The sequence below is a fragment of the Ailuropoda melanoleuca genome, chromosome 14, assembly GCF_002007445.2.
Source record: "Ailuropoda melanoleuca isolate Jingjing chromosome 14, ASM200744v2, whole genome shotgun sequence".
Taxonomy (NCBI): Eukaryota; Metazoa; Chordata; class Mammalia; order Carnivora; family Ursidae; genus Ailuropoda; species Ailuropoda melanoleuca.
The window spans coordinates 62,760,368-62,773,750 of record NC_048231.1 but is presented as its reverse complement, the minus strand read 5'-3'; the positions used below and the strand labels follow the sequence as shown (position 1 = coordinate 62,773,750).

The 13,383-nt window shown below is 37.3% G+C and overlaps 1 protein-coding gene across 1 annotated transcript in view; it reads right to left on the bottom strand.

Annotated features, from left to right (window-relative positions):
• TAF4B (TATA-box binding protein associated factor 4b) overlaps positions 1-13,383 on the bottom strand; it is a 126,506-nt gene that overhangs the window by 36,900 nt on the left and 76,223 nt on the right. Inside the window, exon 13 of the mRNA XM_019796608.2 lies at positions 9,918-9,974. Within this exon, the coding sequence (XP_019652167.2) occupies positions 9,918-9,974 (57 nt within the window). The remainder of the gene's footprint in view (positions 1-9,917; positions 9,975-13,383) is intronic.

Genomic DNA, 13,383 nt, shown 5'->3' with positions numbered 1-13,383 from the left:
TCTGTCCCAAATATGTAATACTCAGTGGTCAGTCTCAGACCTAGCAGTGTTCTGTTAGTTCCATTCTTGAAGTGTTTATGTATGCTGATTAGAATCAGATTCACATATGACAAATGTGTAGCTCAAGAGCGGGCCTAGAAGTTTAAAATAATAGGGGCGCCTGGGTGGCACAGCGGTTAGGCGTCTGCCTTCGGCTCAGGGCGTGATCCTGGCGTTCTGGGATCGAGCCCCACATCAGGCTTCTCCGCTATGAGCCTGCTTCTTCCTCTCCCACTCCCCCTGCTTGTGTTCCCTCTCTTGCTGGCTGCCTCTATCTCTGTCGAATAAATAAATAAAATCTTTTAAAAAAAAAGTTTAAAATAATAATATAGGGCTGCTTTCCTGAGCTCTCCCTATTCCACAGTCTTCCCGGTAATTTTTGATTCCCTAGGCTCCTCTTTTTGTCTTCTTGCCAGAAAGCTGGGGGTTTAGTTACTCTGCTTTGCCATACATTTCTGTGACTGTATGCATGTCTACAGTAAGCAGCAAGAATAGGAGTGGGAATGTGAAAGAGGGATGGCAACCACACTGCTGGTTTAGTGGTATTTTGGATTCTCATCTTCTTCCCCAATTTATCTACTATTTACTTTTCAAAGCCTTCAAATAGCTTCTCTGTGCATTCTGTTCAGATTTTACAGTTGTATTCAGTGGGAGAGACAGTGTGGAGTGTTTTTACTCCGTCAACTGGAACCTTTAAAAGCTGGTTTAACCAGAATTCTGACAACAGGTTTCTGTTAAGTTATATTCCTATTAGGCTTTGTTTCATAAAACTTAAGCCTGCATGCTCACTTACAACAGCAACACACACTTTGGAGACCTAACAGACTTGGCAGGTTCTCTTTTTTTTTTTTTTTTAAAGATTTTATTTATTTATTCTACAGAGATAGAGACAGCCAGCGAGAGAGGGAACACAAGCAGGGGGAGTGGGAGAGGAAGAAGCAGGCTCACAGCAGAAGAGCCCGATGTGGGGCTCGATCCCAGAACGCCAGGATCACGCCCTGAGCCGAAGGCAGACGCCTAACTGCTGTGCCACCCAGGCGCCCCAGGTTCTCTTTTAAGAGTATCCTCACTCCTTCCTTATGGCTAATGGAACAGGCAGAAGCTTTCATTTCCCTTATCACAATCTCTCTGATATCAAGCAGAGGTCCCCTAAAATTCAAGTCAGTGCCCTAGAGAGCAATAGAGCAATAGTAGTTGAAGATTATTTTATTCCTGATGTTTAGTACTTGTCTCTGTTCATTTTTAAGTATAAGTATGGTAATAGTCACTTTAATCAAGTCCAAAACACATTAACAGACTACCTTAAAGATCACACAAGCTCTCAGGGTAAATAAAGTTCAATAGAGGTACTTCTTGATGCTAACTACGTAATTTTGAAGGACAAAAGATAAGGAAAAATAAAAATTAATGAAAACAGAATCCAAAACCTTAGGCAGAATTAGATGAGCTGAATGAAGAATGAATAAATCAAGTATTATATAGCCAAGTCCTTCCACAAATACAGGGATATATTAAGAGGAAGGACTAAATTACTTAGATAATTGTGACACTGACACTATAGAAAATTCAAAAATGTGTTTCTTTTTTGTGCTTAAGGAAGGCAAGGCATTGGGGTGCCTGGGTGGCTCAGATGGTTAAGCGTCTGCCTTCAGCTCAGGTCATGATCTCAGGGTCCTAGGATCGAGCCCCATATCAGGCTCCCAGCTCAGTGGGGAGTTTGCTCCTTCCTCTCCCTCTGCCTCTCGTCTTGTTTATGCTCTCTCTCTCAAATGAATAAATAAAATATTAAAAAAAAAAGGCATTAAAAAAATGCAAGAGCTTAAAGTACAAAAGACAACAGCAGAGCTGTCCTTCATAACAAATGATCCAAAAATATTAAGTGCTGTATCACTCTTGGGGCCTTTCTACTNCTACTTTTATAGAACCCCCCTTAATATCTCCTGTAGGGCTGGTTTCGTGGTTATGAAATTGGTCAGTGTCTGGCGATCTTGGAAGGTCCTTATCTTCGACAAAGCAGGAAAAAACATCCAGTGGAGAAAAAACAGTCTCTTCAATAAATGGTGCTGGGAAAATTGGACAGCTACATGCAAAAGAATGAAACTTGACCACTCTCTCACACCATACACAAAAATAAACTCCAAATGGATGAAAGACCTCAATGTGAGACAGGAATCCATCAAAATTCTAGAGGAGAACATAGGCAACAACTTCTATGACATCGGCCAGAGCAACCTTTTTCACGACACATCTCCAAAGGCAAGAGAAATAAAAGATAAAATGAACTTATGGGACTTTATCAGGATAAAGAGCTTCTGCACAGCCAAGGAAACAGTCAAAAAAACTAAGAGACAGCCCACGGAATGGGAGAATATATTTGCAAAGGACACCACAGATAAAGGACTGGTATCCAAGATCTACAAAGAACTTCTCAAACTCAATACACGAGAAACAAATAAACAAATCATAAAATGGGCAGAAGATATGAACAGACACTTTTCCAATGAAGACATACAAATGGCTAACAGACACATGAAAAAATGTTCAAAATCATTAGCCATCAGGGAAATTCAAATCAAAACCACACTGAGATACCACCTTACGCCAGTTAGAATGGCAAAGATAGACAAGGCAAGAAACAACAATTGTTGGAGAGGATGTGGAGAAAGGGGATCCCTCCTACATTGTTGGTGGGAATGCAAGTTGGTACAGCCACTCTGGAAAACAGTGTGGAGGTCCCTTAAAAAGTTAAAAATTGAGCTACCCTATGACCCAGCCATTGCACTACTGGGTATTTACCCCAAAGATACAGACATAGTGAAGAGAAGGGCCATATGCACCCCAATGTTCGTAGCAGCATTGTCCACAATAGCTAAATCGTGGAAGGAACCGAGATGCCCTTCAACAGATGGATTAAGAAGATGTGGTCCATATATTCAATGGAATATTACTCAGCCATCAAAAAGAATGATTTTCTCAACATTTGCTGCAACATGGACGGGACTGGAGGAAATAATGCTAAGTGAAATAAGTCAAGCAGAGAAAGACAATTATCATATGATTTCACTAATTTATGGAACATAAGAAGTAGGAAGATCAGTAGGAGAAGAAAGGGAAGAAGAAGGGGGGCGTAAACAGAAGGGGGAATGAACCATGACAGATTATGGACTCTGGGAAATAAACGGAGGGCTTCAGATGGGAATGGGATAGGCTGGTGATGGGTATTGAGGGCACGTATTGCATGGTGCACTGGGTGTTATACGCAAGTAATGAATCATGGAACTTTACATTAAAAACTAGGGATGTACTGTATGGTGACTAACATAATATAATAAAAAATATTATAAAAAAATATTAAGTGCTGTCATCTTCAGTCTGATTTTGCTATGAACTTTTGGAAAGTGACAGTAAGGTATAAAGCAAAGGGGGGAGTGGAGAGTTAAGTTAATGTCTTCCCCAAAGCATATGTGTGCTGTCCAACAACACCTACATTAGTAGCAATGAACATAGCTAATGACACCAAATAGGAATATTTGAAAGAATCTAAAAAAAAATAAGAGAAATAAAGTACACTACCTGGTTTTGAGTTCAGCAAAGAATTAAGAATAATGTCCTGCTTAGATTTCACAATTAATGTTAAGTGTACACAGAAATAACAATAAAACCCCACCACCAAACAACAGATGTTTTTTAAATAGTAGAAATTTAAATAGAATTTTAGATATGCTTTGTAAAGATTAATTCACCAAACTCTAAAATTCTCAACAATGCTTATAATTACTTCTAAATTACTGCAACTTACTGGGGGAAAACAAGGTTAAATCCTAAAATATTATACTACAAAAGAAACAAACAATACCATACTAAACAGCATAAATGGATGAATCCTAGACCAAAGGAACCAACAAAGCAAGTCACAAAAAAATAACTACCACCCCTCACCTAAAATTCAGGGATACCACAATAGAAACACAGGATCCCTTTCAACCCCTCAAAGAAAATTATTAGGCAGGCATTCCACCAAACTGAACAAACAATACATGGTCTGATTATTTTTTTTTCTCCCAACCACTAACAGTAGTTCTTACAATGTCAAGACACTGTCCAGAACACCTGAGATACTTGGAATCTGGAATGTAGAGTCAAATGCCTTGCTAGTCAGTCCTTCTAATCTATCCCTACCTTTTAGGAAAATAGCACATTCCACACAATCTCAAATAGACACTTTCTTCCTTAGACTTAAACATAATACTTGGTTTATGTATTGTTAATACAAATGTAATTTGTATTAGATTACAGAACTTCCTTCCCCTTACATCTTCCCATTACTTTTCTTTTCAACCTTCTTTCCAGTCTTCTTGAAAGCAAACACACACACAAAACTAACATATCCATGGGTCAATTTCAAGTTTACTCATTTAAGAGCTTGATGGCATCTGTCTTAAATGTTTCTATAGTAATGTTCTTAAGCTACTATTTTTTTCCTTTTATACGTCACTTTTCCCTAAATCATGATAGCTATGTAACATAAGCAGAGCATGCACTGTTACATTCATTTAAATATAGTTGATCCTTGAACAACATGGGTTTGAACTGTGTGGGTCCACTTATAGGTGACTTTTTTCAATACAGTGTAGTACTATAAATGTATTTTTTCTTCCTTATGATTTTAACATTTTCTTTTCTCTAGCTTACTTTAGTGTGAAAATACAGTATACAATATAGAATATACAACTGTGTTTCAATCAACTATTATTGTTACCAGTAAGGTTTCCCATCAACAGAGGATTGTTCATAGAAACATCTGGGGAGAGTCAAAAGTTATATGTGGGGCGCCTGGGTGGCTCAGTCAGTTAACCGTCTAACTCAGGTCATGATCTCAGGGTTCTGGGAGAGAGCCCCATGTCTGACTCCTGCTCAGAGTGGACTCTGCTTGTCCCTCTGCCCCCCCTGCTCATGTGCACACACTCTCTCAAATATATAAATAAAATCTTTTTTTTTTTTTTAAGTTATATGTGGATTTTTGACTGCACGGGGTATCAGTGACCCTAACCCATGAATTGTTCAAGGACTGACTATAGAAGGAAATGGGAGTAAGTTCAAAGGAGTAAAGTAACTTTCCCAAAGTGAGATGCAGACAATGGCAGGTTGAATCTAGAATTGAAGACTCCTGACTTCTATTTCAATGTTATTTCATTTATAATATATACCTCTTCTACCAAAAGGGTAGAATGTCTCTCAAGCCGTACAAATCTTATACTTCAAAATTAATGTATGCAACCTTCTGATGAAGCTCTAAACAAAATATTATCTTTCCTATGTAAGGCATACCAATCAAGAGATACAACCAATAAAGGTTTCTTGTGAAAAGTATCCATAAAAAACAATAAGTGTAGCTTTCCTGGCTCCAAGAGAGAACTTATTGAATGGTAATTGGACTATGTCAACTCTCAGATTCTCAAACGACAGTATTTTGTTTGACTTTCTATGACCATTTAGTCAACAGGAAAATAAAAGTGGTGGGTTTTAAAGGTCCTCTTCCTTCCCCTCCTAGACCAACGTTTCTAAGTATGATCTCCAGAGCAGCAGCAGCAGCAACAACAAATCACCTGGAAATTTGTTAGAAATGCAAACTCTCAGGCCTCACCCAGACCTACTCATAAACTCTAGGGATGGGGCCCAGCAGTCTGTGTTTTAACAAACCCTCCAGATAATTCTCATGTATGTCAGAGTTTGAGAACTACGGTCCTAGACTATCAATGCTTTGAATTACTTGCAACTGTTTCTCTATGTACACAAGCTTTCCACAACTTGTCCACAACAGAGAATGCCTTCTCTGTACTAAATTAATCGGACTGCTAGAATATATTTTTAATGACAAGTTTCACTTCATCCTGTCCAGTGTTCCATGAGTTTTGGCTCATGCAGAACAAGCATAAAACTTTAAACACAAATTGGTATAATTTAATAGTTAGCCTTAATTATCACATTTCACTGACTCCATATCTGTAAAAATTTCATTTAAAAGATTTCTTTTGTCTTTCTCATAATGAAATAACATTTTCTGATCAGTAACAAGCCTTATGATACAGTATTTTATTTCTTGTATAGTAATATTTTATGTGTGGAGAATTGTACTACTTACAGTTTTTATGTCATATGTTTTTTACAAACAAAAATCCTACATACTTGAGGGTACAAATTTTCTAATCTGTCATGCATTTTAATCATTTAATACTTATTCTTTTGCCCAGTTTCTACAGGTTGCACTGTGGAGCTAATGTGCCAGCAGGTACAGGTCTTGCCTTTCTTTTTCTTTCCTCTATTGTCTGATAATAAATGTAAGTGGGAACGTTAGGAATTGTTAAAAGGAAGTAAATGAATTCTTTGTCTCACTCTGCACAGATGTGCTGAATTCACACTTACCAAAGGAGAAAGAAGATATTCAAAAGGAAATAAGGGTCACAGTATATATAACAAATGTTTAAGGAATCAGGATATATGAACTACAAGGTCAGGTGGCTTGCTCTTCAGAATTCTGGATGATGTGGTAAGAAAGGAAAACGTCAAAGGCTAGATGGTAATCTAGGACACACGGTACATATTTCGACAAGTCTACAGCTGCATTAAACAAAGATGTGCCTACTTGTTTGAAGTTAGAATTTGGCAATTAGTAATCTATTTAAAACCTTTCACGAATAGATGGTAAAAATGGAAGAATGTCAATACTTACATTTTAGGAAACGTAGCTAGGAAAATTCTTAAAATTCAGAATTTAAAAGTATCAATATTTAAAATATAAAGTTAACAACGCAGACAGAACGCTCATAATACTGTTGTGGGGTTTGTTTGTTTGTTTGTTTTCAGGCAAAAACGGGAAAAGGGGGGGAAAAACAGCCCCAAAGTTGAAACTAAAATGTCTGAATTACAGAGATACCCATAGACATTTTAGCCAGACAACAATAAGGTTTTCAAATAGACAGATAACCTGTCAGGTCAATAAGAACAGCATGCAGCATGAGCCACTTCAATGGACTGAGACTAGACTGGAGGCAAATCCCAGAGGCAGCCTATTTTTTTAAGTGCCAAATAAGAGTGACAAAATGTAAGAAGTCTATAGGAAGGATGAAAATAAATTATTAGATACCTTTATAAAAACCTGCCTGATTTAACACAGTTTGTTATTATACCCAGAATGCAAAGAAGAAATGAACAGACTCTAAAATAGTATTAGAAGAAAACGCACAGGAGAAATGATCAAGATAAAAACTCTAGTCCTTAACAGTTGAAACCACCACAGATTATAAAATTATGTATGAAGGGGATTCAAGTTATGATTTAATAGTTATATGACAAACATCATTGTTAAAACAGTTCCCAGGATCAATAAAGCCTACAGTTTCTCTAAACAGCTCCTCAGAGTTCTGCACTCTTTTAATCTATTTCCTATGACCAGCTTGGTAGGTAGGTAGTCACCTGGAAAAGGAAAGCAAACAAATTTCAAATCGAGCGACTGAAAGGAATCTGTGTTAATTTTCACAACTGAACAAAGAAAACTTCCCAGAGAGCCAAATACCAAAAAAATCACAAACAAAAGCTTTATAGTTTATACCAGTGTGATAACAATTAGCATATCCCAAATGATAACCTTACAAATTACCATACAAGAGAACAGTTCAATTCTATATTAAGATGAGGTCAATGATTTTTGCAACCAAACAATATATGGTATCCCTGTGTGTTTGATTCTAAATTAGAGCCCCTTAGAATATTAACATTATTAAAAGCTCTAGGGGACAGAGGAATGATACAAATGACAATACTGCAGTGTCATCAAACATTTGCAACTAATACACAGTGGCTCTGTTCTGTTCTTGGAATGAGGCCAGTGTATCTGATTTTTTTTTTTTTTAACAGAAAGATTTAGGATAATAAGCAACTAGAAAAATTTTAAAATATTTTACAAAGAAAGTATATAGTCCTTTAAATCTTGCTAGGAAAAATAAATAAATGGAGGTGCAAAAAAAGGGGAAAAACCAAGTTTGCTACCACCTGCTCTCACTGAGAGGTATTTTTTTTTTCACATTAACTTTTATAATTTTCTTTGAAAAATACCGTCCACCTATTCATCCCTTAGGGAATAATTAAGCACAATATTAAAAGAAAAACCAACCAAACAAAACCATCCTATACAAACCTGAAGGAAAAATTAATCGATTCAGATGTTTATGAAGGTTTATGAAAGAGGAATAGACGGGACAAAAAATTTAAAGATAAAAGAGCAAGCTTTCTGATACATATTTCCCGAAAGTGGGTGGAATTAGAAGATAAGCATCTAATCAGTGCTTAATTAAAACAAAGAGGAATGCCCCTGATTTAGAGCAACAATAGGTTGCCCATTCCGAAATAACCTATGAAGCCAGGCTTGCTTAAAGAGGGTATTTGGTAAGGTTCTCATACTAGTTTTTTAGATAATATCTTCAAATACATTTTCCACTGAAAAAAAAATGAGTATGAGAAGCATTCTGTTATTGAAATGAAATGTTTCTGGCTTCAGTCCTTTCTAATGTTCTCCCTTTCCAGTTCTCCTCATCTCAATCCAGAAACCTATCCATCCAGAGTTCGTGCATTTTCCTTCTCTATTTTAGTGAAAACACACCACATGGATTGTAAGAATCTTACTAGATTTCCATTTGTTTTGCCTCAGCTCCTACATTAATCCAAACAATAAGGGCCTTTAAAACATTCATAAATAACCTGCCGCTGCTGGCACCTAGGAGCCCAGTGCTGCAATGTTAAGCAACAAATTTCATAGTTCAAGAGGCACAGTTAAGGAAAAAGGTTGCTCAGGAAATCACTCTTATTTAGCACAAAGATCCTTAAAAATTGCATGAAATCAGTCAAGTAACTATAGAAACCAATTTCTTCAGCTCCGTATCACACGTCTCACACCTCAATTGTCTTTATTATCGTCTGCTGTCAGATCCTTAATCAGAAATGTGAACAGGCTTGATGATTTATTCAGCAGGGAAAAGAATCTGTAGGTCAAGTGAAAAATTTCACACACACACCCAAACACACACCACATCTTCAACCTTAGGTACTTTCATTTCCTTCTGTTCTCAGCAGCTCTGGGGGCAACTCCAGTGAGATCCAATATTAAGGCTCAATTAAAATAAGCTCCAATTAGTGGAGCTTTTTTCTCTGGGGCTAGAAAAGTCAGGAAATGGATATTGGGAAATGTAAAAAGTCAGCTACTGAGAGGAGGCTGCAGACATAAATGAACTTATTTGTTGATTTCTACAGTTGCTATGCAGAGGCCTCTGGGAGTAAAAGCTTAACCAGTCTAAGCTATAAACTAAAACCCCTGCAGCTAAACATGAACTGTGTGAAACAAGGGCTCCATTCCAGAACAGAAAACTGCTGGGCCCAGAAAATTAAAAGCCAGAGGCGTTTTCCATTTAAAACTAAATCCCAGTACCACCTCCTAGCCAAAGAATTATAAGCAGTATCAGATTTACAAAACGAACAATTACCCTGGAAAAATGTAGCCTATTGTACAGTCCCAGATGCTAAATCTCAGAAGTTTCTTCTTCTTCTTTTTTTTTAATCCCACATTATATTCCTCCAAGTACACTGCTGTAGTTTACAAAGAGCCATTTCTAGACAGGCCTAAGCCTTGAAAACAAATTTTAAAAAGAGAGCACATAACTCATTGACCTCATTTGAAGTACTGCCCTTGCCTTTAGCAGTTCCTGTCCTTCCCCAAGGCTTCTGCAAATGGTATGCAACAGCAAAATAAACCCTGACCTAATTGCCAGGAGAGAGCTGCCAACCTTCCCTCCAACACAAAGACAAGCATGGTAACTTGAAAGTCCTACCTCTTTGGCTTTCTGCTTTAATCTCAGCTGTTCTGGATCTTCTTTATTGGAACGACTCTATCAAAGGAAAAGAAAATTTTAATAGCAATTACTAGCATCTAAACACCATAGATGCCGTTAAATATTTAATAAATGACAATTTTCTCTTGTGATTGAAAACCTTAGCTCCAGGGGAAAATGCCTCAATCCAGTCTGGTGCACTCCCTCCTTTACGCCCCCTCCCTCTCATCATCTGGGCCGGCTGCTGCAGTTCTAGCCCGGAGGAAGCTTATACTGAAAATGATGCTAACAAAGTCAGTCAGGTCCAGTTGAGGCATGACGTTGTTCTTGTTAGAACATTAAAAACTAAAAAACGGATGGTACAGATGAAGGAAAAGAAGGATAATTGCTGGCTCAAAGAAGGAAAGCAATCAACATTGGTTAATCTTCAGATAGAGCCATTTTGGAAAAACATGGCATTTCACGGACTATTAAAATCAAGAACCACACATGGTGATGTATGAAATTGTGAAATCACTACATTGTATACCTGAAACCACTATAACACTGTATGTTAACTGGAATTAAAATAAAAACTTAAAAATAAATTAATTAAAATAAAATCAGGAGACTGACTTTGAATCAAATCAATCTCTTTAAAAGTATAATTTTTAAAAACTAAGTAGGAAATATATCCCAATGTTTTCAATAGAGTATCTTGTCATCTTTGGGTCCTCCATAGCCTTTAATTTAATGCTGTCGACAAGTAAATATCCAATAAATGTTTACTGAATATTGTTTTCCATACTGATTCACTTCAGCATTCAAAAATGAATGACCTTACAGGACTGCTATAAGGAGAGAGCTATCTTCTATATGTAATGCTACGAAGAAACAGACAGTAAGGAACTTCATTTCTGACACTATGAACATTTATCCACTGAAAAATATGCTCAGGAGTATTATTTTTTCTCATTCTAACAAAGTTATCTAACTCATTATAAATCTGAATATTTGTTCTATAAAATGCAACATCAGCTAACTAAATATAGCTAGCAAAATAAAACCTAAAAGTATTTTCTTATTTACTAATAAGTTTACTCGATATGTTTTACTGATGTGTCAGTACTTTTGCTAAAGGGAAGTAAAAGAAAGAAATCATTTAGATTTAAGAGTGGCTTGTAATTTTTAAGATTTTACATATTTATCTGAGAGAGAAAGCACAAGTGGGAGCAGCGGGGGGCAGAGAGAGAGGGACAAGCAGACCCCTCACAGAGCAGGGAGCCTGACACGGAGCTCGATCTCAGGACCCTGGGATCATGACCTGAGCCAAAGGCAGCCACTTAACCAACTGAGCCATCCAGGTGCCCTAAGAGTGTCTTGTAATTTTAAACACATGAAGTATTACATAAGGCTACCAAAAACTAGTCACTTTTTTCTTCATTTTGTCCCCTATCTACTAAAACAACTTAACCCAAACTAAAACTCCTTTATTATTCCATCTATAATATTAGGAGACAATAAGCATGTATATATGTATTTATTTTAAAAATGTGTGTGTATGTATATATCTATTTGTGACTGTATGATTTTTGCCCCTGTATGAAATAGGCATATTTGAATATCAAGTTTTTATCACTCAACCAATATTTATGGATTATTCATACATACATTCTACTCTGTGGTGCCTCTATTCTGAGCCTGGAGATACAGAAATGAAATAGCAGGACAAAGTCTCTGCTTTCGAGTGACATATTTTAAGAGAAAAATAATAAAACAAAAAAATTTATAAAAATTAAATACAGTTATGACATGTAAAATATTTATGATGGGGAAAAATCAAATAATTACTGATAGTGGTAAGTGTTATAAAGGAAGTTGGACAATGTGATAGAAAGAGAGAGGAAGGAGTGTGTGTGGGGAGGTACTTCTTTAGCTAGGACAGGAGAGAAGACATCTGAGAGGAGTGACATTTGAGTAGAGTTCTGAATGACAAGAAGGAGGCAGCCGTGCAAAATTCTGGGGGAAGAATACGCCAAGCAAAAGGCATAGTAATTGCAAAAGCCTTAAAACGGGAACAAGCTTGGTAAAATTGAGGAAAGAAGGAAGGCCCGTGTGGCTGGACCAGAGAGAAAAGCTGACAGAGATAAGGTTGGTAACCATGCAGGCCAAGATACAAAGTTGAGATTTAATTCTAGTTATTAAAAAAAAGCCACTAAAGGGCTTGGAGCACAGGAGTGAGATGCCACTGCTCTAACACTTTAGAAAGATCACTCTGGCTGCTATGCAGTGAGTGCAGCACTGTAGGAATCTGAGATCGGAGGCACAGACTTATAGAACAACTCAGGAGATTGCTCTAAAACAACTGTGGTTTTAGAAAAAAATATCGGGAAACTTGGACTAATGTCATAGCAGGTAAGATTAGGTTGAAATGTATTTTGGAGGAAGAGCCAACTACATTTATTGATGGATTGGATGGAAATAGGGTATGAAGTAAAGAGGAGAATTGAAGATGATTTCCTAGGATTCTGGCCTAAGCAACTGGAAAGATGAGAATGCCAACTTTCTAAGACGGTAAAGACCAAAGCAGATGTAAGACATGGACCTCAACTTTCAGGTTAAGATACCTAATTAGCAGTCTACAATGCGCACTTGGCACCCTCAAAGAAGGTCGGTGTGACTGGAGCAGAGCAAGTAAAGAAGGGAGGGATGTGAAAGGTAGGTGTGTACCTTTTAAAATCTGGTAAGAAGTTTGGATTTTATTTTAAGTGCAAGAGGAAGTCACTGAAGGCTTTCAAGTAACAGAGACATACATGATTTGTTACGAAAACATTATTCTGACAACAGTATGAAAAATGGATTGTAGAAGGAAAAGGAGATCAGTTAGGAGACATTATAAAAGTCCACTGAAAGATGATTTAGACCACAGTGGTGACAATGGTGATGAAGAGAAGATGATGAATACATTTGGGAAACATAACAGGAAGTGAACTGCATGTAGGGAGAGGAGAAAACTCCTAGGTTTTCTGGCTTGCACATCTGGGCAAATAGTGTCATTTACTAAGTTAGGAAAACCTATTAAGAGTAAAAGGTATTTTGTGGGGGGAGGAAAATCAGAAATTCTTTTGGACACATAACTGAGATGCCTATTGGCCAACTGCATGGAGACTTCAAGCAGGCAGTTAGCTATGAGTCTGGAGTTCCACAAGGTAGACCTGCTAGAAATACAAATTTAAGAGGGAGACAGAGAAGAAGCCCTAGGACTGAACCTGGACACTCCAATATTCACAAGTCTGGTAAAGGAACAAAAACTAAGAGAGAGTGAGAGTATAATATATCCAATAATAACTAAACAAGTATTTAATAGTTTATGATCTTGTTTACAGCATAGTAAAGCTCAAGGAAGACCATCTTCCTGTCCCAGCTGTCCTTTCCAGTGCAAGAGGGGTCAGCATGGGGACTGAGACTGTGGGCCGGTGAGAAGCGG